The following is a 27,600-nucleotide window of genomic DNA, read 5'->3' on the forward strand; positions in this document are numbered from 1 at the left end:
TCTACTGGCATACATTCAACAAGTTTTGTTTACTTCACTTGTTCTGAAATTAAATCCATGTCACTTGGCAAACTGCCAACACATTCAGCATTACTTGATGTGTGTAGTTTTTAAAAAGTGTTTCATAGTCTGTTAAACATCCAAGAGCATTTATTTAATTGTTTGCACCCCAATTTGGACTAATACCCGATTTCAGAGTGAATTCAAGTTCTCAACCAGGATGTAGAAAGAATATATGGAATATTCCTGTGCATTTCTTGAACACAAACTTTGTTTCTAAGAGCATGAAGCTCTGACTCTGAGCTAGAGTTTGTTAAGTATAGCTCATGCCTGTAACCAAATTTAGTGAGAAGCAGATGTCTTATTTAATGTCTCTTTGAGTGGAATGGCATATTATTATAAATGGCAGAAATAAAATTCTATGCAATTCCATACATAAGACTGCAAAGAGACCATGAAGTAAAAGAATGCAATCATCCATGGCACTAGCTTCCTAGGATGCAAGTGGAATGTGAGAATTAAAAACGTATTATTAATTTTGTTATTGGCATGGTTTCTTCCCTTATTCTACCCACCAAATATCTGATAAAATTCACTTTTTCAAAGGAAGCATGACCAAGTGATATTTGTGTTTCATTTTAAAACAAAGCATTAACATTTGACTTGATATAATGATGGAAAGTGTGTTACTTAAATGTTTAGATTTGACCAGCTAGTAAGAAATTGCACAGCCGTTACTTACTGCATTGGAATCAACATCACTGTGGATAGCAACCGTTTTAATCCCCATCTTCTTGCATGTTTTGATTACCTAGTGATGAAAAGGGAGAAAGAGGAAAACAGCTTTAAACTAAGAACAAAGGGTAGAAAATAGATGAATTACAATACAGTGTGTTATACTTACTCTACAGGCAATTTCTCCTCGGTTGGCAATAAGAAGCTTCTCAAAGGTCTGAAGAAAGAAAGTGGAAAGAATGAAAGATAAGTCCTATGACTACAACATATCTAAATATTGATATTTACATTTACATACATTTAGTAATCCAAATACAGAGGGCTTGCCAAAGAAATAAACATAGATTATCTGCCACTGTCGCACAATACAATAAAGCCAAGGCCCTACAGGAATCTTGGCTCATTCAGTTACCAGCAACATGCAGATGATGTGAAATCACAGACTTTCCACCAACAAACAAGAGATGGAATCCAGGGTTCTTTTTTTTGGTTTGTTTCCTTGGTTTATTGGGAAAGAAGCAAACCACCGAGATGAGAGCACTCATATTTGGATAATACACTAAACAAACCAAAGAACAAAGCTTTCTGATTTGAAATTACTCATTCTTGCTGCACAAGTTAAGTAACATAGTGCAACAAAAAACCCACATTTTTCATGGTGTCTTGGTTTTTAGGTCTGTTCCTGTGGTTCTTTGGGGCACTGATTCAGAAAATTGTATTGGACAGAACACATCCCATCTAGTTTCTTGTATAAGTTTTCTATCATGTTTTTTATGGGTGAGCAGATGACAATGATAAATGGCATATGTTCTGTATCTCAAAAATGAGAACAGTTAGGGGAAAACTACTGCCATTTTTGGAATCAGAAAGTCAAATACATCCAGAAACAGGAATAACATTTGAGGCACTAAAATGTATATTGACCAGTGTAATCTAATGACACTAATTTTGGAAACTGAACTGAGTCAGCCCTGGTTAATATTTGGCTAAGAGTCTGCTGCCAAATACCAGGAGCTGTGAGCTGGAACAGCCTATAGCAAAGAACTACAGAGAAAAAAATCTGGCAATCCATTCCTGAGTATTCTCTATCTAAGAAATCCCTATAAAATTCATAGAATAACTATAAGTCAACATGCAACTTGAAAGTCTACACAAACACAGGCATACATTCCTACTGCAAGCAACTGAACATCTGCGCACTGCATACACTTAGCGCACTGATCAAAAATAAGCATCAGTTTCCCCAGAACCTTGGTTTACAGTTTCATGTAGGAGTTGTAAAAAAATTGAATTGGCTTTGCCCATGTACACATGGTTTATGCATATGTGAGAGGACTGATTTCTTAATCACTATTACAAGATATTGGAAGTTAGGTTGTGGGCTAATGTTCTTCCTTCCAGGGGGGTATCCCTCATCCAAAATACATGTAACTAGAAGTGTTTTGGATTTTAGCCTTATTACATATGCACTAGTTTCAAGGAGAATCCAGACCAATCACATTATATATTTCCTTTGTACTGAAAGTTATATAACATACTTACGTTTTTTTCTTTGTGTATATATTCATAAAGATAACATATGCCAAGCTGTAAGCAGAGATTCACTATTAAATGTAAGAACAATAATACTGCTTGACTCTTGAATTCTGTTCTCTTTGATGAGAACAATAATTTAAGCCTAGTGGTATCAAGCAACCAACATCCCAATATGCATCCATACTACAATCATTTTGGACTTGCCAGATGATCCTCTGGAGTGGTCCAGAAGAAAAGCATCTGTAGATTACAAAAAAACTTTGAATGCTATGAACCCTACAACCCCAAAACCAATAACTGGAAATCACAGAATTAAATGACATACAATTTGTTCTCTGGGTCAAGTTTTGCTGCCAACTATGTAATTGAAAATCTTGAAAGCTGGTAACCATAAGTAAGTTGATACTAGAGAGCAACAAATTAGCACCCACAAAATTACCTTTTCATTTGGATCATATACTGCTGACTGAAAAGTCCGAGAATTGATAAGGCACCATCTCCATCTTGAAATCTCTGCAATACGCTGTAAAAGAAAGAAGCCAAGTATGAATTATTAAATCATTCATAGCAAATATGTTTGTTTTTGTTTATTTTATGCTATTTGTTATAAATCATGTTACAAAATAAAATGACAGAGCTCTATTTTTACTTTTTTTAAAAAAAAATTGCTAGCACTGCATTAAATTTAAACAGCTTCTAAAGAAAGTCGGCACCATATATTATTTTCAAATTCAATGTGTTATAAAATTCCTTAAAGTGTTATTTATTAATTTTACGGCTTATAAAAACCTCCTCACATATCAAAAGCAAATCTAGTGGAGTCCAATGAGGCTTATTCCCAGCAAAGAAGCACTACTTTGAGCCTTAGATTTAATGTTCTTGGCTTGTGACAATAGGTTTACTGAAGCATAGGCAATGTTGAACAATGATATATCACCACACTACAGTTATGCCCCCACCAGTTCCATTAAAAGACTTTCCCTACACACTCCATCAGTCAGAACATCTCAGCACTGTCTTGCAAAAATTTCTGGAATTATTAAACACAGAAACACTGTTTCAAATGCCAGGTGTGCCCCGAAAGACGTACAACTAACCTTTTTTAAAATACAACTAACTAGATTATACATATATATATGCACACACTCTCTCACACACACACACACACGTATGTCAGTAAAATCCCACAAACAAGAAGATTTCAAGTACAGTTATCTGCTTATGTGCTTTCACACCCTCTTCCTGAAAATCAGAATGAATGTGAAAAATGAAAAAAAACAAAAACAAAATTAATTTAAGCTTAAAGGTGATGTTTTGTTGTTTTCAAGAAGACTTTAGGATTCGTATCACTTTCAAGATGTAAATTAGTTCATAAATCCATAACATCATCCCAAAGGATACAACAAATACACCTTTAAAAAGAGTGTTACAGAACTACGAAGATAGAAGATTCATTTAGAACTACGAGGATAGAAGATGCTACGTCCCGCTTCAGAGCTTAAGATCTTCTGGGGAGGCCCTGCTCTTGGCCCCACCTCTATCACAAGTGACGTTGGTGGGGACGAGAAGCAGGGCCTTCTCGGTGGTGGCCCCTCACATGTGGAATTCACTCCCCGGTGAAATTAGGTCATCAACATCTCTCCTCTCTTTTAGAAGGAAATTAGAAACATGGTTATGGGACCAGGCCTTTGGGTAATCTGGCAGATAGACAAAGGACAAGCGATGACTAGAATTGATGGATTTGACAATGTGGAATGAATTTACGGACTCTGAGCTGGCAAACGTTGAGCACTAAATTGGTTTTTATTTATTATGATGTATAATTGATTGTTTTAATTGTTTTAATTACTGTTTATATATGTTTATTTTTATCTTATTGTTGTGTTGGCATCGAATTGTGCCTTATGTAAGCCGCCCTGAGTCCCCCCTCGGTTGTTGAGAAGGGCAGGGTAGAAGCGCGAGAAATAAATAAATAAATAAATAAATAAATAAATAAATAAATAAATTGTTCCCTGACAGAAGATTTATTGTTACTGACACATGCAAATTAAATAAATGAAGCATCCATAAATCTGGTTCTTCTAACCTATAAAATTGTTCCACTCCTCTAATCCAATTCTCAATTTGTATGTAGACTTTTCATAAAAAGCATCTGGTGAAATAGGTTTCATCCAAGATTTATTCAGGAAGATCTTCTAGAACAGGAATGGACAATGTGCAATTTGTGGATCACATGTGGCCCTCAGGAATAAAAAAAGTTACAAAACCATAATTTGGGGGGATTTGTGGGGTGCGCAGGTACAATGAAGGTACCCCTCCAAAGCTTCTTGGTGGCCAAATGTGACCACCTGATCTTCCACAGTTCCTTACCCTGTTCTAGGTCTTTACAAAGTGGTGATTACATCCTGACAGCTGTCAATATTAGACAATTAATTCTATCTGCAACAGCACGTATTATCATCCGAGAAAATTCACATCAGTACACAATAATCCATTATTTTATTTGTTTAGAAGAGGAAGCACTTTTTCCCATAAAACCTGAGAACATTGTAGCCAAATTACCTCTAACTCCTTTAGCAGTGTAAGACAAACTTAAGTTTTTGCAGATCTCAGCTCTTCCAGCTTGTTCTTTTTCTGGCCCAAATAAAGGTGAACCTCCAGAAGCAACTGTTTGGCTTTTAAATATATTATAGTCTACAAGCTTCCCTATACTATTTAATAATTTAACAATGCCTCCTTTTGCAAACCAGAAAAGGACTTTTCTGGAATATATGGCTGGTTTAACATCATTTTGGAAGTATATAAAGCTCCCAGAGAACATTGACACCGGTGCATCTTAGGGCGTACTACAATTACTCACAATTGCTTTCTGCAGATTAATTTTAATTGCCACAAAACCATTTGGGTGATTTACAAAGGACGAGAACTAAGATTTTCACACAAGTCCCCAGATACTGTAGCCAGGCATTAAGAAAGTTTTGTCATATATGTATATTGGGGGGGGGGGGGGTGAGAGAGAGAATAATGACACAGTACTGTATATTAAGATCCAGAAAGCATACACAAACCTCCATTTCAATCCACTTGGGAAAAATCACTAGGGATACATGGCATACGAATACAGCTGTTATATGACACAAATACATAATCCACCCAAATTGTAACAAAAATGTGCTAACAAATATGGCAAATGAAACAATGGCCCATAGACTGCAAACACTCAATATAGGGTCCTTCAGAAAATTTCTGCACGTTTACATTTTCTGTGGAAAAGGTGGGGGGAGGAGAATTGGTTGTGTCTAAGAGTGTCATGTGACTAGCTTGTCTAGCAAGCCAGATGAGCTTGTAGCTTAATATAAAAGTTGTCACACTGTGATGAAGATGTCTGCGAAACTTATACCGTGTACAAAAAAGATACAGCATTCTATCATATGCTTTTCATGGGCAGAAGCTATACTAGGAACACAAATTCATCTCCCCATGTGTGTTCAGCATGGGGATAAAGTTCTCTCTCATAGAGTTGTTTAGGAGTAGATTCAAATGTTCAAAAATGACCATCCTACTATGGCAGATACAGAGCTACAGCTACAACCACAAGGAATGAAAAAAGAACCATGGAAGTGAGTCACAAAAGCAGAAAAATAACAGTTGAAGCTGAATGTGAGTGCTGGATCTGCCAATACCCTGATTCATGACAGCCTTAATTTCAGTAAAATGTGTGCCAGGTGGGTGCCTAAGCAACTGGCAAAGGAGCATAACCACAAGCACTTGAAACTTGGCTCATTATCATGAAAATGGTGACAATTTTCTGCAACATAGTCCCTGGTGATGAAAAGTGAGTTCACCATTATGAATACAAAAGCAAGTAGCAGAGTATGCAGTGGAAGCATCCATCATCACTGTGCCAACCATTATATTACTCTAACATGCAAGCACTGCAATGCTCAATATTCTACATTCTCATTTTAACATAATGAGAAATGTAGGACCTCAAAACTGAGTTTAAAAAAAGAGGAGGCACTAGGAAGTATAATGTAACCATGTACTGAGCAATGGAGTACATAGAACAGGAGTCCTCAAACGTTTTAAAGAGAGGGCCAGGTCACAGTCCCTCAAACTGTTGGCGAGTAGGATTATAATTTGAAAAAAACCATGAATGAATTCCTATGCACACTGCACATATATTATTTGTAGTGCAAAAACACTTAAAAACAATACAATAATTAAAATGAAGAACAATTTAAACAAATATAAACTTATTAGTATTTCAATGGGAAGTGTGGACCTGCTTTTTTGGCTGATGAGATATGATAGTTGTTGTTGTGTGCTTTCAAGTCATTTCAGACTTAGATTGACCCTCTACGAGGGTCAGGAAAATGACATTGGAGGGCCGTATCCGGCCCCAGGGCCTTAGTTTGAGGACCCCTGACATAGAATATGGTTAAAAAAATCACCATGTGCATTATACAATCTGCCTCAGATAATTCTCAATGCAATTAATTTTATTCACTGGATGAGCTTCAGCAATGAACTCAAGATAAACAACAGCCTTATGAAATTCCTTCTTAAATAGTAAGTATAAATGATGTGGTGAATCTCCAAATAGTGTTAGCAATTTATCAAGCATCTATAGTAGTGTAAACTGTCTTTGCAAAGTAGTTCTCAAACAAAATGCCAAGCCTCATTTTAAAACTCTGGGCATTTAAGAACCCATATATCTTCTTATAGGAATAATTTAGTATTAAGGAAAACCGCCATCCTAGATTTCATAATAGGTAGCTAACAGCAAGAACAAAGTCTCTTGTGGTGAAACATTATTATGGCATATGATTTGTGGACTATAGTCTTATTAATGAGCCATATCTGTAGAAAACTGTTACTATAACTCAAAGAAATATTGCATGGGGGGAGGGGGCTAGCATTTTAGTCAGATGCCAAAGATGAACAATGGGTAAAGATAAAATGGCATATATACAAAATGCTATTAGGCATTTTTACAACTCTAGCATTTCACCAAAAAATTATTCAGAGAAAATATAGAGCATTTGTTTGTCAAGTGAAAAAAATTCAAATGAATTTACCATTTGACTAAACAAAGAAGATAAAGGAATAGTTTGCACAAACAGGAAAAAGGAAGTCGTTCTTTGACACAAGATTGCGGGAAGAATGAAAGAAAATAATTTTCTTTGATGGCAAAAGTTAAAGTCACTGTAGGACACTTTTTCTGATAGATACAGGGATAGCATCACAATTATGTTTAGACTGCATGAACCTCTATTTCAGGTTGTTTAAAGAAGAAGAAAAGCAACATCAGTCAGAATGAAAGCACATGGTTAGTAAATCCCCAATTCTTACCACAACACCAAGCCCATTACTAAAAATTACCCAGATTTATTCATGGTTTTATATATATATATATATATATATATATATATATATATATATATATATATATATATATATTGTTCTATTTTCTTCATATATTTCTGCCCTGTGAGTTGAATGGTTCAAATTTTTAGTTTATTGATGCTATTTCATCCATTACTATTTCATATAAACATGTATTACTGATCAGCATTCTAATAGAGCATGTAAGGGACAAGTACTGGAAGAAAAACAAACAACCCAACATACCAAAAGAATCTTTTAAAATGAAGTTTAAAAAATTAGTCACAAAATCAGTCCAGAAATGGTAGTGGTAGCTTGGAGCAGTTCCTATTCTGGCTCCATGGAATAACTATCAACAAATCCACAAGTTATACAAAAATCCGTAATTTTGGCCCCAAATTGGTCCTCGACTTAGATATGAGGTCAACTTATACATGTGATTATACAGCAAAACAAATGTATTTCTATGCAACAATATAACTCTTTCCTTCAAAGAAAAAAATGAAATGTTTTCTATCGTGCTGTTCAATTTGTTAATGTTTAATTTACAAGCCGAAATCATACTTAGTAATAGTTTACACAACATGTAACTAACACGAATGATTCTGGCCTCTAAACAAAACAGTAATCAACTATAACAGCAAGTCAAAAATCCCTTACGGTATGTACATTTAAAATGTCCATCATGGACAGTAAGGACATCTTACTTAAGGCACAAGTTTCAAGTTTATATGACAGCCTTTCAAAATACTATTCATGTTTTATCCATTTTATGTGGATTAGCAATAAAAAGCAAACAATTCATGCATTTACTAAGTTATTAGATGGCCACGGTAGTACACACTCTGGTCACATCCCGCCTGGACTACTGCAACGCTCTCTACGTGGGGTTGCCCTTGAAGACGGCCCGGAAGCTCCAGCTAGTCCAGCGCTCAGCAGCCATGTTACTAACGGGAGCGGGACGCAGGGAGCACACAACGCCCTTGCTGTACCAGCTCCACTGGCTGCCGATTTGCTACCGGGCCCAATTCAAGGTGCTGGTGTTGGCCTACAAAGCCCTAAACGGTTCCGGCCCAAAATACCTGTCTGACCGCATCTCGGCCTATGAGCCCACGAGGACTTTGAGATCGTCCGGGGAGGCCCTTCTCTCGATCCCGCCCGCCTCTCAGGCACGCCTGGCGGGGACTAGGGATAGGGCCTTCTCGGTGGTGGCCCCCCGGCTGTGGAGCACCCTCCCTGTGGACATCAGAGTGGCGCCCTCCCTTATGACATTCCGCAAGAGACTAAAGACGTGGTTCTTTGAGAAGGTGTTTGTGTAAGTGCTGCAACAATTGGCAATGACGATTAGAACGGAACATGGATAATGAGATTCGGATTATGATTCAACGATGAGACGTGGCGAATGATTTAGTGTAACTGTATTATTGATAGTGCTGTTGTTTATTGTTGATGTGTAATTGCTTTGCTGAAATTGTACCTGGTTTTTATATGTTGTACACCGCCGTGAGTCGCCCTAGGGCTGAGAAGGGCGGTCTACAAATGTAGTAAATAAATAAAATAAATAAATAAATACTCATCACTGCTTTTCTCTTTGTACATGACCAAAGAGTTGCAACACTGGGGCATATATGGAGATAGATGAAGGCAAGTATTCATATCTAAATTACACAGGTATGCTTGTTAAAGCACTAGTGTGAGTGGATGCATGCTATATGGCAGTGGTTCTCAACCTGTTGGTCCCCAGATGTTTTGGCCTTCAACTCTCAGAAATTCTAACAGCTAGTAAACTGGCTGGGATTTCTGGGAGTTGTAGGCCAAAACACCTGGGGACCCACAGGTTGAGAACCACTACTATATAGGATATAATGGGCAAACCAAGAATAGGCAACTTGGAAGTCCTTGAACAGACTCAGAAGTGAAGTGGGCAGATCAAAAGACAACCTGGCAAAATGGAACTATCTAAAAGAATCCTCCACCTTGTGCGACTATGGAGCAGAACAAACAACTCCACACCTGTATGCTTGTGCATTATGCCCTGCCTCATGTACAGAGGAAGAATTGTTTAAAGCTACAGATAATGCAGTCACTGTTGCCCAGTTTTGGTCAAAAATTATTTAGCCGCTTGTGCTCCTTCCAGTTTTATCAGTTTTATACTTATGTGTGCAATGCTTTTGACACAAAATAAATAAAATGTAAATTAGGGAATGCCTTTGACTGCCAATGTTTTTAAAAATGCAAATACCACAGCTGTGTGTCTGGTATGTACAGTATTTTTAGAAGAATTCAAAATTAGTTTTGTAGAGCAGTCCAAGTTCTGCAACTACTATAAATTCTTCAAATAAGCATATTTATCATTTCTTCGCATAATATATTGTGCTACTGCTAGATATTGGTAAGGGTAACTAACTAAAGTGGCCAATTAAATCCTTCCCTGGCCAGTGGAAATACAATTGAAACCACTTGCAGTTGGAGGATTCACCAGCTGCAATCCACCTATTTCACTACAACCATAAGGACTAAATTCTTGTCTTAAAGGGAAAATATATATTCACATGATAAATGAGTATCAATTGCAATCCTCTATACACTCTTCAGTGGAAATAAGTCCTTTCTGAAATCAATTGAACTTACTTGTAAGCAGACATGTTTGTAAAGATTATATGTACTTGTACAGAAATCACATAGGGTAAAATGCATATCTCTATTTAATATTATAGAGAGTAAGGTACTTATAAGCACAGCACTATATATCAGAAAACCTGATTACATATCTAATACAAATTCATTACTACTTTTGATAAAGACCGCCTTAAAATAGTATTTAAAGATTCCCATAAGTTCAAACTTTATCAAAGAAAGAAGAAAACAAATATTGTAGCTTTATACAGCAAACTTGTTTGATCATAACACAATGAGTTTATGTGAAGAAGAGCTGTTTCCAATACAATTAATGAATATGGATGGATGGATGTGCTTTTTTCTGGTGAGGGACCTCTATAGCTTTCCTTGTTCTCAAAAGGGTGTATAATCCAATACAGGTTTTAAAATAAATTCTGTACAAGGAACTGTAAGCAAAAACTTTTTTCCTTCTACAAACCCTTATAATACCCATTAAAATGACCTATAAAAGTCACCATCCTTGCTGAAAATATAGCTGCCAAGTTGACTGGCCAGTATATTATAAATTGAAATGTTCAAGATTATAGATGAGTCTTAATGGAATCTGTTTACTATTTTATCATCACTGCTTCTAACTTATGGGACCCTAAGGCAATCTTGTCATGGGCAGGCATGTAGCCGGGGGGGGGGGGGGTTGAGGGGCTTCAGCCCCGCCCCCCACCCCCCGAAATTCTTATGGTGGTTCGCGAAAAGGCCTTACTGGTGCATTATTTAAACTGTTATGTTTATTCATATCATGATCTGATCACCATACTCAATATATCCCATATGCATGGGGGTATTGGGGTAATGATACAAAAGGTTTGCTAGGCTAGACCCTCTTTCACGCAGACTCAGTCGCCCCCCCCCCCCCCGAAACCACCCTGAAATTTTTTAGCCCCCCCCCCCCCCCGAAACGAAATCCTGGCTACGGGCCTGGTCATGGAAGTTTCTTGCCAAGATTTGTTTAGAGCAGTGGTTCTCAACCTGTGGGTCCCCAGATGTTTTGGCCTTCAACTCCCAGAAATCCTAATAGCTCCTAGCTGGTAAACCAGCTGGGATTTCTGGGAGTTGTGGGCCAAAAGACCTGGGGACCCACAGGTTGAAAACCACTGGTTTAGAGGGGCTTTGCCCTTGCCATCCATTGAGACTGAGAGAGTGTGATGCCTGATATCAGCTGATGGGATTTTATGGCTAAGCAAGGATTTGAACCCTGGTCTCGTCTCAAACCACTGCACCCCACCAATTCTGTATTACTGCAATTTAGAAAAAACTTTAAAGTTTTTTTTCAAGATGCTGGGAAGGTTAGTTTTTTTGTAAATTCCTCTCTGTTACAAAATTAGTTTGATGCTGTTCAAGAAAAACAAATGGAAAGCTGGCCTTTATCCCAAGACAACAAATGGTTGCATGATTTTATCAATTTTTCATTTGTAGTTATATTGTACTACTAATTTGCCTTTATAAATTTTTTCCATTTGTAATATTCCATTGTCATACCATACACAATAATTTGCTGTTTTGTGTCTTCAAGTTCTTTCCAACTTAAACCTAAGGAGAATTGATTATCGAGTTTCCTTGGAAAATCTGTTCAGAGAGTGGCTTCCCTTGCCTTCACTGAGGCTGAGACTATGTGGTTCCCATGGGTTTCCATGACTGAGCAAGGTTTCGAACCCTGGAGTCCAGAGTCAGAGTCAAGCACTCAAATCACTATAACATGCTGGCTCTCATGCAGAGTAATAAGCATCCTTCATCTACTATGGTTGCATCATTATACAGGGTGAGGCGGCATAACTTTCTTTTTTAAAATGTGCGCCATTCAGTCAGTTAAAGACGTAGCGGAGTGCTAGTGGTCATGTTCGAGAGGCGGGAGTATAAAGTTTTGTCCTGACCCAGTTCAGTCGCCATCATGCGTTGGAACAGTGAGGAGCATGCTTTTGCCTTTGAGGCCTACTTTTAGAGTGGATTTGGAGTGGTCAGCCCACTCTCCAGATTTGGCCCCTTGTGATTTTTTTCTATGTTTTTTTTTAAAAATCCCGTGTTTATGTGAACCGTCCAAGGACCCTACAAGATTTGAAGACCAACATCCAGGAAAGAAATTGCCAACATAACGCCTGCTATGCTGGCAAGAGTCATGACAAACGCCAGAAATCGGTTTACTCAGTGTATGGAGAATGGGAGACATCACCTACCTAATTTGATCTTCAAAACTACGTAAAACAAAACTTTAGGTATGCGCCTACATTATAATAAAAATAAAAAATTCTGATTCATGCAATGGGTTTTATTAAGCTTTGAAAAAAGGAAGTTATGCTGCCTCACCCTGTAATTTGGAAGATACAGACTCTAACAAGTAACATTTCTAGTTGTCCATTCCAACATAGCTTTCAATTCTTGAAAAAATAGGTTTCGATTCTACCATTGCTAAATCACAGTCTTTCAGCCAAATTTTCCTCAGTGGTAGTGTTGAGATCTGTTATCATTTGGAGAACAACTCATATTCAGGCCTGTTTTTCAGTGTAACTCTTGGTCTCAACAAGGTAGTTTCCAGTCTGGACTGAAGCATGTGAACTGGAAAATTAATGGTTAGAGAAAAAGTGGCCCTTATATTGCATCAAAGCCAAGAATAGATAATTTCTGAAGGAATATTTCATAGTAATTCAAACAAACAAACCTCTCTGCTATTGTACCATTTATAACCCTTTAGTACTGTTACATATGGATGTTTGCAACAGAATGGAGTAACTCATGAAGATAATACTAATATAACAATTGATATTATTGCAACCAAGGCAGTTGTTACATTTTTATTGAATATTGCATGTCCAGCTGTTAATTTGTTTTACTTTACTTCAAACCCACCTAAACCCCTGAAATACTTTTTTGCCGTGTATGCTTATCTTTCTATTGTCAAAGGACTTCTTATGTAAGGGCTCTCCTTAACAAATCTGGGACTTGATGTAAGCTATTTAGTTTATACAGTTTTAAAATATTTAATTCTCAAATTTCAGTGGTTGTTTATATTAGTAGGCGCATACATCTGTGCAAGATTTGAGTTAGCGTAAGAAGTTTAAATATTTGGTAATCTGAGTGGGGGTTTTTTGCCTAAGAAAAAAGTGTGTTAATATGTGCAAGAATCTTATTGACATTCTAATGACCCTATGGTGACTTCTATTACTATAAGAAAAGCAGCTCAAATAACCAAAGCATTTCTACAAATCTTTTCTCCAGATCTGTTGAAACCAGATGGTTTGGTTCTCCAAAGGTCCTTCTCCTTCCTCAAGCCTCTGATGTATTCCATGATATTATAAGCATTCAAAATGTCAGGATGGGGCTTCACATTCATTTCTAATAGGTTTTCCTTGATTTTTGTTTTCCATTCCCTTCCCCCATAGGGTTGGCTTCCAACATTTTTTTTCTCTGGGGTGGAAAGATGTGATTTCAACTTTCCCAGATACAGGCTAGCTGACTTAGCATTTGAAGCTTACTTTGGCACTGGTGATGGGGCAGTTTCCCAATGCCCCTAAAGGCAGCAACTATTCAAGGGACAAAAAATGCAAGGCAGGTACCTTGTCATTCAATGCTTCAGCCATTCTTTCCTTCTAGTGCCTTCTGCCCAAAATAACTGCTTCATTTTGCCAGATGGTGTGAACAGTTCTGTCACCAGTAACTCAGCATTCTCACTGAGACTTCACTAAGTAACTTTTAGAGTCCTGCCTCTCACAAGATTTTAATATGCAGACAGTTCCCAAGTTATGAACAAGACAGGTTCTGTAGGTTTCTTCTTAAGTATAATTTGTGTGTAAGATGGAACAGTAACTCCACCGAATACATAAACATACATATACAATATATGGACTGCATAGTGAAAGCTTAACAACCCTGTGGGGTTTGCTTTGCTGTTTCTGCCCCTATTCTGAAGATTCCACCTTCTGTCCCTGTGATAATTGGATTATGAAAAATTTGGCTTTTTGTGGAAGCAAGAATTCGTCTAAAAGCTTCAGTGGAGACATGTTTTCCTTATAATAATGTAGGGATAAATTTCCCTTCCTGGAAGTAGATTTATCACGCTTCCTGTTGTCTCACCCCATTCTTAACTATTACACTTTTGTAAGTTGGATGTTTGTAACTCGGGGACTGCCTGCATATTTTTCTGAAAGTCTCGGGGCATTCTCAAGTCTACTGACACACTTGTATTGTGTTTAGATGTTTCCATTAAGACTATTTACCCAACAGCACTCAAAGCAAAAATAATATCACTCATTCCTTGCCTTAAAAAACAAATGGAAAAATAAAATACAGAATCTCTTTGTAATCCAAGACAGGTCAAACAGAAAACAGATTGGTAGAACTGAGGATATCTGCACTAAAACAGCAAGGGTCTCCGATTATGGTTGCTTAATGACAATAAGGATGCTCACCGATGAAAGATACTTCACACCCTCCAACATTTACAGATGAAAACCAAGATGAACATGACCAAACAACATCAAGAGTGGTCAAGAAGACAAGAGCTGCTCATGAGGAAGATCACACAGCCTAAGAGAGGCTGCAGCAGTTTGCTTTTTGCTGAGCTTTCTGAAAAGGGTAAAAACCTGCTCCCTTCTTTTCTCTCCATCCTACTGAGGTCCCTTCTATACTGCCATATAACCCAGGATATCAAAGTAGATAATCTAAATTATCTGCTTTGAACTGGACTATAAGGCTGGGGTGAAAATTGCTGGAAGAAACATGAACAACCTTAGATATGCAGATGACACCACTTCGATGGCCGAAAGTAAGGAGGAGCTGAGGAGCCTTCTAATCAAGGTGAAAGAAGAAAGCGCAAAAGCTGGGTCGCAGCGAAACATTAAAAAAACCAAGATTATGGCAATAAGAATGATTGACAACTGGGAAATAGAGGGAGAAAACGTGGAGGCCGTGATAGACTTTATATTTCTAGGTGCAAAGATTACTGCAGATGCAGACTGCAGACAGGAAATCAGGAGATGCTTACTTCTTGGGAGGACAGCAATGTCCAATCTCAATAAAATAGTGAAGAGTAGAGACATCACACTGGCAACGAAGATCCGCATAGTTAATAGTATTCCCTGTAGTCACCTATGGATGTGAGAGCTGGACCATAGAGAAGGCTGAGCGAAGGAAGATAGATGCTTTTGAACTGTGGTGCTGGAGGAAAGTTCTGAAAGTGCCTTGTACTGCGAGAAGATCCAACCAGTCCATACTTCAGGAAATAAAGCCCAACTGCTCATTGGAGGGAAGGATAATAGAGGCAAAGATTAAGTACTTTGGCCATATCATGAGAAGAAAGGAAAGTCTAGAGAAGACAACAATGCTGGGGGAAATGGAAGGAAAAAGGAAGAGGGGCCGACCAAGGGCAAGATGGATGGATGACATCCTTGAAGTGACTGGATTGACCTTGAAGGAGCTGGGAGTGGTGACAGCTGACAGGGAGCTCTGGCGTGGGCTGGTCCATGAGGTCATGAAGAGTCGGAAATGACTGAACGAATGAACAACAACAACATATGAGTCTACACTGCCATATAATCTAATTCAAAGCAGATAATCTGGATTTTATATGGCAGTGTAGAAGAGACCTGAGTTAACTGAGGCCCCTTCTACAATGCCAGATAATCCAGGTTATCAAAGCAGGAAATCTACATTTTCTGATTTGAACTTGATTATTTTAGTCTGCATTGTCATATAATTCAATCCAAATCAGGTAATGTGGATTTTACACAGCTATGTAGAAAGGGTCTGAGAGCAAACTATTTTAGCATCTTGAGCTCAGTTTGCACAAACTGAAGAAAGCAGAAGGCAACCAGGAGTAATAGGGAGAAAGAAAGAAAAACTAGGACATTTTGAAGTTGAAAGGTAAAAGGATTGAGGATTGATTTTGGGACAGTCGGAAGAAACAATACATGTTTGCTCCATTAGTAAATTGCTTATCCCTAGGTTCAGCATTGTTCAGTTTATACAGTAAAACTCAGTTTGAATGACACCACAATTTGCTGATTTGTAAAACTGCAGTGTTGTGTTAAATTGCTATTTCTTTAAGTCACAATATTCTTCACTTTTAAAGTATGGATGTCAATTATTTGCCTGTAGCTAGGTTTTGTCCCATTCAATTACTGATATTAAGAGTTGTGTGTTACAATCTTTGGTTTGGACAGTCATGTACAAATCTGTATTTGCAATAGCATATTCAGGTCACCCCAATGAATTACTCATAGGATACAGCAGACAATGGAGTCAAACTTTTCTGCCACTATTTTGCATCTTGTTGTTCCTTATAATTAGGCTACAATTGACTACAATTGGCATGCTTGAGTTAAAAGAAAGAAATCCTACAAATTTAAAGTTTGACGTCTTCTATGATCCTCATTTTTCCATTTTAAGAATTTTGATTCCTGGAGAACTGAAAAAATCAGAAAATGCTACACACAAGCAAAATCTAAAGGACTACTACAAAGGACACTTCATCCACAAATGTTCCTTAACAAGATCACAGCATGATAACAATTTCCTGTCAAGCTATACAAATGGTGGCATTGCCCCACACAATACAGACTTGATTTGATGTATTGCCATACTGAAGCTGTCATTTTATCATAAACTTTATGCACATTACAGTCCAAAAAGCAACAACACGACTTGATGAAAAGAGACTGATTTATGTAATCATCATAAAATTGAATGTTTCTTGGTAGGCTTAGAATAGCTTTTCTTCCCCAAATATGCTAACAAACTTATAGAAGAAAACACTGGGATAGCCCACTTTACTGTACTTTACCATCCACCTGATATACATTTCAAGTAATCCCTATATTCTAACTAGAGTTATTTATTTATTTATTTGCGACATTTCTACCCCGCCATTCTCACCCTGGAAGAGACTCAAGGCGGCTTTACATACAGGCAATGATACGATGCCTTAAAACACAATGTACACTTAAATAAATATTAAAATAGAATTTAAAAGTACATTAAAAACAATTAAATCTTTTAAAAACAATTCATTCTGAGTTAAACACATAATCCACGAGCGTAATCCAGGTTGTTCCAATGCTCATTGCACATTGTTCCAAGTCTATCTATTGCACAAGTTATCTAAAGGCTTGGTAACAAGGCCACATTTTCACTCTCTTGCGGACGATCAGGAGGGAGGGGGTTTATCTAAAATCCCTGAAGGGGGAGTTCCACAGCCAGGCAACCACCACAGAGAAGGCCCTGTCTCTTGTCTCCACCAATCGCACCTGTGAGGGAGGTGGGACTGAGAGTAGGGCCTCCCCAGATGATCGTAAATTCCGTGGTGGGATATAAAGGGATATACGTTTGGACAGATAAGCTGGGCCAGAACTGTTTAGAGCTTTATAAGCTAAAGCCAGCACTTTGAATTGTGCTCGGTAGCAGAATGGCAGCCAGCGGAGCTTACGTAACAGTGGGGTTGTATGCTCCCTGTACTTCCAAACAGTCTTCAAAGGCAGCCCCATGCACAGTGTATTGCAGTAGTCTATTTGGGATGTAACCAGAGCGTGGACTACCATGGCTAAGTCTGGCTTCCCAGGGTACGTGCACAACTGGCATACAAGTTTTAATTGTGTGAATGCTCCGCAGAAACCTGGGGTTCCAGGCTCAGCAATGAGTGCAGGAGAATTCCCAAGCTGCAAACAGTTCTACAGCAGTTAGAATACAGGAGGAGAACTAATGAAAACTTTATCATAAGTTGTTGAAAGACCAAAAAATGCACTGCTGTAACATGAAGAACAACTCATTGAGCTAGTAATATAAATACAAGAACCATTCATATAAGCAAATCTTATTGGAGCATTAAACCTTAAAGGCAAATGCACTCTATAGCAGATGAAATGTTGGGACTATTCGTAACTGAATTCAGGGAGGAGCATCACATAGGGGAAGGTAACCAATTAGAGTGGAGTTAGTACTGTATTATGGGAATGTATTCTACTGTCCCCCTGACTGGCTTACCCTCTCTGTAAGGTAAAGCATGCAAACACATGCAGATAGCATTGTTTCTTCCAAAAAAAGAAAGTAGGGGAGGGTCTCCAAATGTGCTGTACTGTAACCCTCATCATTCCACTCACTTTGCCCAAGGTAGCTGGGCCAGATGACAGCATACCAATATACCTTTAATGGGCTCACACTAAGCAAGGATGATTTAGAGAAGTGTTTCCAAAGTTATCTGAAATGGGGACCCAGCATTTTTTCCATGGAGGCAGAGACCATTGCCATATTTGTCCCCACTGGCTACCACTATCTTTTTTTTTCCCTTTTTCCCTTTTCCCTTTCCCCCAGAGGCCAGCTGGCAGTGAGTCAGGGGCAAACACTACTTTGAGATGCCCCGATTTAGACCACTCTCTTGGTTGCTACTGACTAAATCCAGGAGCTCTGACCACAGATCTCTCAGCTTCTCATCTGGCTCTGCCCTGATAGACACTTTGGCATGTAATCATAAGATGGCATGTAGAGAATAAGGCCTATCCTTGCCATTCAATACATATGTCTTTTTCCTCATATTTACTGTCTTCACTTCCTTGCCACTACCAAGCCATCAAGATCCAATTGCACTCCTTTTATACAACCAGCAGCCGTGTCACCCTTTTACATTTCTAGCTTCACTTTATAATACAGTATAAAGTGTTTCTGGATAATTATGTCAAAAGTCAGCAATTCAACCTTGGGTGCAAATGTCTGCAGATCAGCCGGTTGGAGAATTGAGGAGGACAAAGGCATGCTCTCAACTTCCTTGTAACAAAATTAATAGTTCTGACAAGGGTTAAAACTGTACTTATTACCTTCAGTTTAATATTTAATTATAAGATAGCAGTTTGCCAATGAAAATACTTCCAAAATGCTCCATAAACAAGTCAGTCCCATTAGCTGAACCTCTTCCAAGTATTTACATAGAGTTGAATTCATGAAATACAAAGTTAAAGGCACACTGTAGTGAGTGTTTTAGTAACAGCAAATAGATACTGTTAAATAGACACAGAAGCCAAGCCAAAAGGAATATGCACATAAGCACTAGGAAGGAAATTCAGACTTCTTTTTCCTAAACACAAACACACAGAGAGAGAGGGAGGAGATTTACTCTCCGGCATTTTTGGTTGGTACTACAATTGAAGTTCACCAGTAAACAAAACCTTGAGTTTGTGGAGGAGGCTCCCAAAAGCAGTGGCGAGGACCACTAGCTCCTTTAAGGCAACACATCCACTGACAGGCGTCACAGGAATTGACAAAAGCACACAAAGCACCTCAGAAGGACTAGCCTTGGCCATTTGTCCTGATGATGAGGATGAATTGCTGATGCTGATCAGGCAGAAGGCCTCGTCCTGTCTCGCTCCCTTAGACCCCCCCCCCCCCCCCGGGATGAACAAGGCACAGGTCTCTAGGCCTGAAGGGCAGAGCGTCTCCTATGCAGACAAGGCAGGATAAGATCCGTGACCCCCATGCGTGCAAGGCATAGCATACGCGTGAGAGGCAGGAGCAAACACGTGTTGCGTGGGAAAGCAGGACAGGGGTGGACGCGGATTGTGTATGTAAATAAGGCAGAAGAAAGGCATCCAGCACGAGCAGGCAAGCAAGGCACAAAGTGTGTGTTCATGCAGAACTGGAGCAGACTCCTGCTGCTCCATATGCAAGCAGGACAGAGGCAGACACGTGTCCCCCATGCATGTAGGGCATGACAGGCACGCATCTGCATGCAAGGCAGGAGCAAACACGCGTCGCGTAGTCAAACAAGTCAGGAGAAGGCACGAGTCACCCTTCATATGCGAGCAGGCCAAGGTCAGACGCGTGTCCCCCATGCATGTAGGGCATGGCACGCACGCATCTGCACGCAAGGCAGGAGCAAACACGCGTCGCATAGTCAAACAAGACGGGCAGACACGAGTCAACCTTCATATGCGAGTTGGACAGGGGCAGACACGTATCTCCTATGCATGTCAGGCGGGAAAGACCCGTGTTGCAAATGCATGCCGGGCAGAAGCAGACACGCGTCACCCACGCTGACAGGACAGAAGAAGACACGCGTTCCTGACCTCCCACTCCTCTTCGGAGCCCCTGTCCAGGAGAAGGCCGCCTGCCCTTTTCTCCGCCCTCTCTCCCTCCTGCTTCTTACCGTCCGCGCCACGAAGAGGCGCCCCAGGGCCCTGCCGCCCTCGCCCGCCCGGCGAAGAGAAGACACTCCTCCGGCTGCCGCCGCCGCCATCATGCTTCAGCTCCGTGCTCTCCCCGGCACCTCCGGGCGCCCTTTCACCTTGCGCGCTCTCGGCCAATCAGAGCCGCCACAGCCTGGTGACAGACAGGCGCGGGCACGCCCCCCTCGCGCCTCTTTCGCCGGGCAGAGGGGGGCGGGGCGATCGGAGAGGAGGGAACCCGGGGAGTGGGCGGGGCTTCCGCTGGAGAGGGGCGGGGCTTCTCGGAGGATGACGTCTCCTGACAACAGCGTCGGAGGTTATGCCGTTTAGCACCGCTTTCCCTGGCGTGGCGCACAGGCTGTGGGAGGAGGGGAGCGGAGGCCTTGCAAGGGCTGCTTTCGCCTCCTCTGTCAAAGAGTGCTGGGGCCCCAACAGACTGCAAATCCCAGGATCCCATAGCGTGGAGTTATGGCATTGACAGTGGTGGGGAGTAAGTAGCCAGGCTAGGGACTTATAAGGGTAAAAGTAAAGATTTCCCCTTAACATCAAGTTTAGTCGTGTCTGACTCTGGGAGGTGGTGCTCATCTCCATTTCTAAGCCAAAGAGCTGGCATTGACTATAGACACCTCCAAGGTCATGTGGCCGGCATGACTGTATGGAGTGCACTTACCTTCCCGCTGGAGCGGTACCTATTGATCTACTCACATTTGCATGTTTTCAAACTGCCAAGTTTGCAGAAGCTGCGGCTAACAGCGGGAGCTCACCCTTCTCCACAGATTCGAACTGCCAAACTTTTGGTCAGCAAGTTCAGCAGCTCAGCGGTTTGACCTGCAGCAGCACCAGGAGGCCATAGACTTATACAAGAAATAAATATAATAATAACAATAATAATAATAATAATAATAATAATAGGGTGATGATGATGATGATGATGATGATCTGATATCACTGGCATGGCCTGCAAAGGAAATGGATTACAGGCAGTTCCCCAAGTGACAAACAAGTTAGGTTCTGTAGGTTTGTTCTTAAGTTGAATTTGTATGCAAGTTGGAATAATTGCATTTTTAAGTACAACACCAATCATGTACACACACAGCTTTGAATGCTATAGCGAGGGGTGTTTGTTTTGCTGTCTATGTCCCTGTTCAGAAGATTTCACCTCCCTTTCTGTCCTTGTGATAATTGGATTTTGAAAAAAAAATGGCTTGTTGTGGAAACAAGGCTTAGTGAGAAAGCTTCAGTGGAGATACCTTTGTGAGAGGATTTGAAAAGGTACGCCATGATGTAAATGAAAGACATATGTGGGCAGCTGATTGACTGAGCATGAGTTCTTATTGGCTGCTGTCTCTGGCTTGCTGCTGAGACCAACGGTTCTAACTGCCATTTTTATCCTCCATTTTGGACAGTGAAGAGATTGCTGATCATTTTAAGGCATGAGACATATTTAAAGACTATTTAAAGAGGACTGTTTTATTCTCTCTGTTCTCTGTGTGAACTCAAAGTTTGAACTTTTGAACTTTTGAATTGAAGTAAAGATACTGTCACTTGTTACACAAGCATGAGTGACACTTTATTATACTGCAGGGTATATCTTGGTTTAAATATTGTGGCAATGCTTCTGTTTATTCACATTTACCAACCCCACAACTTTTTCCCCATGATAACTCTTTCAGGGGTGAATTTCCCTTCCAATTGGTAGATTTCTCTCACTTCCTGTTGTTTCAGCCCCATTTGCAACTATGAGTTGTTTGTAAAGTTGCCTGTACAAGAGCATCGGTCGCAGAGTTTTCTTACACTTTTATAATAAATAATAATAAAACTTTATTTATATCCCACCCTATCTCTCAGTGGAGAATTGTGGTGGTTTACAAAAAATTGTGGCAAACATTCAATGCCGTACAATACTAAACAAAAAACTAACTAAACCACCCCAATCCCAAATCATACCCAACATCTACATCAAAATCATAATAAAGACAGCACCAAACATTATACAATGACATGTAAACATTAATAACAGACTTTTCAGTAAATATAGTACAAATCTTTGAAAGTCCTTCCTGCATATAAATGGATGGGTTCATCTTCCTTCTCTTCACATAAGCAAGGTGCTCTGAGAAAATGTGCTCTGTACATGCTCAGATCAGATTCATGTGCATGCCTGATGACTTACAATTTCACATTTGAGAAGCTGAACCATAACTCAAAGCCTAGCTAATAATAATACCTGATTTCTAGGAATTGTGCTCTGCTGATGTGCACCATTCATAAATAAAGTATTGTCAAGGGCAGACTTCCTTCTTTGTCATTTGCTGCCAAGCAAAGATCTTTTATTCAGGCAAGCTCTCCCCTAAGTATTTTTCAATTACTTTTTTTCTTCAGTTGTTTCAATTAAACTTTCTGTAACTGTATTTTAATATGTCTCCCGTTTTTAGCTGTTTTTAGCTAATTAAGTTGCAAGTCACCTTGGGTTACAGTGTTGGGGAGAAGATGGCATATTATATAAACACATTTAATAATTGAAAACAGTGGAAGTAGTAAATTTTAATAGAAGCAAGGGATGTTGCCTTCACAGTTGCACCAAGGAAGTTGTATTTTCTTTTTTTGTGCCACCCGCACCCTGCCTTTTGCAATGAAGCACTAAAAGGCAGTTTGCAGCATACTAATTAAAACCATAAAATAAACTTCACAGGCAATCAGAAGCAAGAAAGAATATTGTGCTCCCCACAATCACACAAAGGGGACCCAAAGGACTCTGAAATCAAATCGTCTCAGGTGCTGCGAGAAAACAATCTGGAGAGAATTTCAGAATTGTGCTGCTGTGCCAAAATAACTTCTCTACTATGGTAAAACGACAAAATAACTTCTCTATTATGGTAAAAAATCCTTCTTCAGGGTCTCTGAAGAAGGATGTAAAGACAGAAGGAACTCCAGAAAAGCATAAAAAATGTGCATTTCTGCAGTGGAGATTTTGTGCTACTTTTTAGATTTTGGAAAGAGAAATGATAACGCATTTCATACTAATGTTCCCAGATATTGACTACATATATCACTAGTAGTAATAGTAGTACAGTGTTCCCTCACTTATCACAGAAGTTCCGTTCCAGGACCACCCGCAATAAGTGAAAATCCGTAAGCAGGCAGCAGCAGGCCAGGGAGGCAGGCGTTTCCCGCTGTGCCTCAGGCTGCAGCACTTCCGGGGTCCCTGGCCTCCCTGGCCTCCACTGGACATAAATATTTAATATTTTACATTTTTTATTAATATTTTCAACAACCCGCGAAACAGCGGTTCCACTAAAAGCGAACAGCAAAGTAGCAAGGGAACACTGTAATACTTTTCCCAAAGCTGCGCAATAGCACCAAAGGAAAGCAACTCCAACATTGTCTGCTTTCCTCTAATTCCTTGCTCGTTCTATGGCTTCACGGCCTATTGGATATTTTTCTCCCTAGGTTTCTGGCCAGTTTCTTTTAATTAGTTATGATCTATATGTGACTTTCTTTCAAGTAGCTGCAGGTTCCTATGGGTGGAAGATGCTGTCTCCTTTCTCTGGTGCCATTTATGTTTAAATTCTTCTAAAGTATTAAGCAGAAAGAAAATATCCTTAAAGTATCTGACCAAAATGGTTTAAGTTTAATAAATTATGTGAACATGATAATATTCCGCCAGCAGTGCTGCTCCAAACTACATCCATAGGTGACCTGCTGGAATCTATACTGCTTTCTGGATTGCATTGAAGTTTTCCTTAAATAGTTTATCAAGTATGACTACCAATGACCTCTTTTGATTATTTATTTGCCTTTGGCAGAGAATATCTCACTATCTCAGTTGAGGAAAGTGTTTTAACCAGCCTTCACAGTTATTCAAGATTGGTCTAGAATGCCTCCAAAATTAAAGATTAATCTTGCAGAACAGTCGGCTCACTTGGATGAGCTAAGATAAACCATGTCACATACAGTTATCAGCCAGAAAGCTAAAGGGTGGTAAAGTGGATTTGTCTTATCAGCTTTCTGTTAGCTTAAAGGTTCACAGTGACTCTGCAGTCAGTGACGTGCTTCAATATCTATACATAGAAGCAATGGCCAGCTGGTGGCTCCCAGGTCAGTGGAACACGGAGTCCACTGTAGGATCAACTTTACACAAGTTCATGAACCCTTGGCTAGCTCCTTTAGGTAAAGCTAAATCCCAGAATAGATTTGCCGCTCCAGCAAAATGCAGCAACCACTGCATGGAATAGAAAAATTAAGGACTAGCTTGAGGGCCTTCCACACAAGCACTAAAATCCAACTCGAAGCCAGCTTAAGGTCAGAGTGTCTATAAAATGCACACCTGCAATGTGAGCTGCAATATGAATCCAGTTGGAAACTGTTTTAAAAACTCACCAGAAATTCCAGATCAAACCATAACATCCACTGAAGCTGATCTGTGTATAAACACTGCACAGGAGGAAGCTAAATGTCAAATGAAGGGTGATTATGTAGGCAAGGATAATGCTATAGCAGTCGGAGAAAGAAACCGGATACACAGCTCAGTATAAAGGTAACAAACACCTCCTTCCTGAAAGAAAACCACAGCATTCCCACAGGAACTTAATTGCCATCTCTTACCCTGCTTGCTGAAGTCAAGCACTCCAGCCTATTGCTCCAAGAAAAGAAGGAAAAACAATGCATTGATCAGGGGATCTTTGTGGCCTCCATTGCAGCTAGGAACTAGTTCCTGGGATGCCTGTGTAGGCACTCTGAAATGAACCCTGATCTGTTTAATCCATGTTCTGACCCAAATTACATAGCTGTGTAGAATGACCGTAAGCCTTTCCAAACTGCTATATATAGAGGGGGGGGGGGGGGAGAGAGAGAGAGAGAGATTATGCAAAAAAAAGCATATTGTCTACACAAGCCCAATAACATAAAATAGACGAGAAGTTGCTCCTGGATGTCCACACTAAGTCCACAATTTCCAGTCCTTAATGTGGGGTAAGCCAGGATGAATCAGTTCTGCCCCAAATTAAGGAAAGTCAGGGCACCACACTTTGGGCAGAGTGTGAACAATGCACCAGCTCCAAAGTGGACTGGTCTGCTGTCCACAAGGGCTGGCACCACCATTCTCCTTTTCAGACACTAGGCAGCACAGGGAAAGAGAACAGATCACACACACACACACCATCGCCACTTCAAATCCCGGAGAGATCCTGGTTGTCATGGGTGCCTTCGCTGAGGTGTTCACACAATCAGGGAAGGGAAGTGAGTGAGCCATCTGGGCAGAAGTGGTTTCAGCCTGACTAGACCATGTAGGCTGCCACTGCCACAGGTCAGGAACAGATCGTCTGAACAGTTCCAGGGCCTTCCAACCCTCCCATTTCTTTTTTTTTAATGGGCATTGTTGTTTCCCACAGTCTTCCAGTGACAACCTGGTAAATGTATTACTGAATGGGAAAGGAATCTAATTGTCCAATAGTCCATGGAATAGTCAAGTACATAGTCAATTTCATTTCTTTTACTTGAACACCATATTAATTACAGTCAACGTACACATAGCATCAATATAAACATAAATATAAATGTAATAATATAATGAAATATGAAGGAGGGACATCTATTGTTTTTAAGAATGAATGGGAAATATTAATGAATTGAACATCACATAATAAAGACAGGCTTTAATTAATTTCAGTTCAAATTTATTTTTAAGATACAGTATAACTAGTTTTTATGTATTTTAACTGAAAACATTGAAACATAAGAAAACCCAAACGTATAAAGCCATTGAGTACTATAAAGATGAATAGAAATGAATAGAAACTTTTAATATGTCTCTGCATACACTGTAATGTATATTGCGATGTCTGGCTAATTCCATTAAAACCCACAAGAATAGTCAATAAGCTGTGGGCATTACAGCACTCATTATGCTTCCTTGTGGGTGAAATATAGAAACTCAAAATGCCTCACATGGTTACCCTTGATGAAATTTCATCACCTGCCAGACCAGTTCTTTGCAAATCATAGTAGATCTGAATATCCACGCATTAAATGGGGAAAGCAGTGGGTAAGCTACTAGAGAGAAAAGAAAGAAAATGTATTATGTGTACCCAAGCTCTGATCTTTATTTTACACTGAAAGCAAAGTGCTTTTCCATAGTAAATAGATTTCAGGGCTGCTCAGTTCTTAAAGGTTAATGCCTGCAACACAAACAGCATTCAAGCGATAAGCCACTTTCTCAGCACGTGGTATCCTGAGTTGATGTTGTGTCAATATTTTTAAAAGGGCAAGCAGACTGACCTCATGGAACTGCCAGCCAGTTAGCTTACTATCAGAGCAGTCAAGGACAAAATAATAGGAAGGTGAGTGTAAGACTCCAAGAAAAAGACCTCTAAGGATATGAAGTAATCTTCTTGATCTTATTCACCTTTCAGATTTAATTCATGAGGTCAAAGTGACATGCTTTGGACTTGCATTTGGCTAAAGAGTCTCACTTCATCCCCATTTCCAAATATCTTTCTGTAATGTTTAGTATATAAATGTTTTCATGTAAAGGTTATTGTTGTTGTTGTTGTTGTTGTTGTTGTTATTATTATTATTATTATTATCTTACTTACTTTATTTATTTATACCCCAACCTTTCTCTGTGGGAACTAAAGGATGCTAACAATTACACACTTTTCAGTCACAATTTAAAACAAAGTGAATACAAAAAAAAAAACTATTCCCAAGTGGACTTAGGTTAAAATACAGGTAAAATATAATAAATACAATTTTATGTGTCAGGAGCGACTTGAGAAACTGCAAGTCACTTCTGGTCTGAGAGAATTGGCTGTCTGCAAGGATGTTACCCAGGGGGTGCCCAAATGTTTTACCATTCTGTGGGAGGCTTCTTTCACGTCCCCACTTAGAAAGCTGGAGCTGACAGATGGAAGCTCACCCATCCTGAGGATTCGAACCACTGACCTTCACATCAGCGGTTCAGCCAGCACAAGGTCAGCAGTTCAGCCTTCCCTCTGAAGTGGATGGAAAGCCCCACTTCACATGGCAACCACTATTACTATCCCATTAGAGAAGAATAACCTTGCAGTGAAGATAATTGATAAGTTCTATCAAATTCAATGACATCTCCTGCCAGAGAAGTATTTCC

General features: G+C 39.6%; 1 protein-coding gene across 1 annotated transcript in view; it reads right to left on the minus strand.

Annotated features, from left to right (window-relative positions):
- PCCA (propionyl-CoA carboxylase subunit alpha) overlaps positions 1 to 20,602 on the minus strand; it is a 273,331-nt gene extending 252,729 nt beyond the window's left edge. Inside the window, exons 1-4 of the mRNA XM_060769564.2 lie at positions 20,456 to 20,602; positions 2,711 to 2,794; positions 905 to 952; positions 743 to 811 (exon numbers count right to left, since the gene is read on the minus strand). Coding sequence (XP_060625547.2) covers positions 743 to 811; positions 905 to 952; positions 2,711 to 2,794; positions 20,456 to 20,548 — 294 coding nt within the window. The 5' untranslated portion in view covers positions 20,549 to 20,602. The remainder of the gene's footprint in view (positions 1 to 742; positions 812 to 904; positions 953 to 2,710; positions 2,795 to 20,455) is intronic.
- Positions 20,603 to 27,600: the final 6,998 nt, after the last annotated feature.

Source organism: Anolis sagrei, chromosome 3 (assembly GCF_037176765.1).
Source record: "Anolis sagrei isolate rAnoSag1 chromosome 3, rAnoSag1.mat, whole genome shotgun sequence".
In the NCBI taxonomy this organism is placed as follows: Eukaryota; Metazoa; Chordata; class Lepidosauria; order Squamata; family Dactyloidae; genus Anolis; species Anolis sagrei.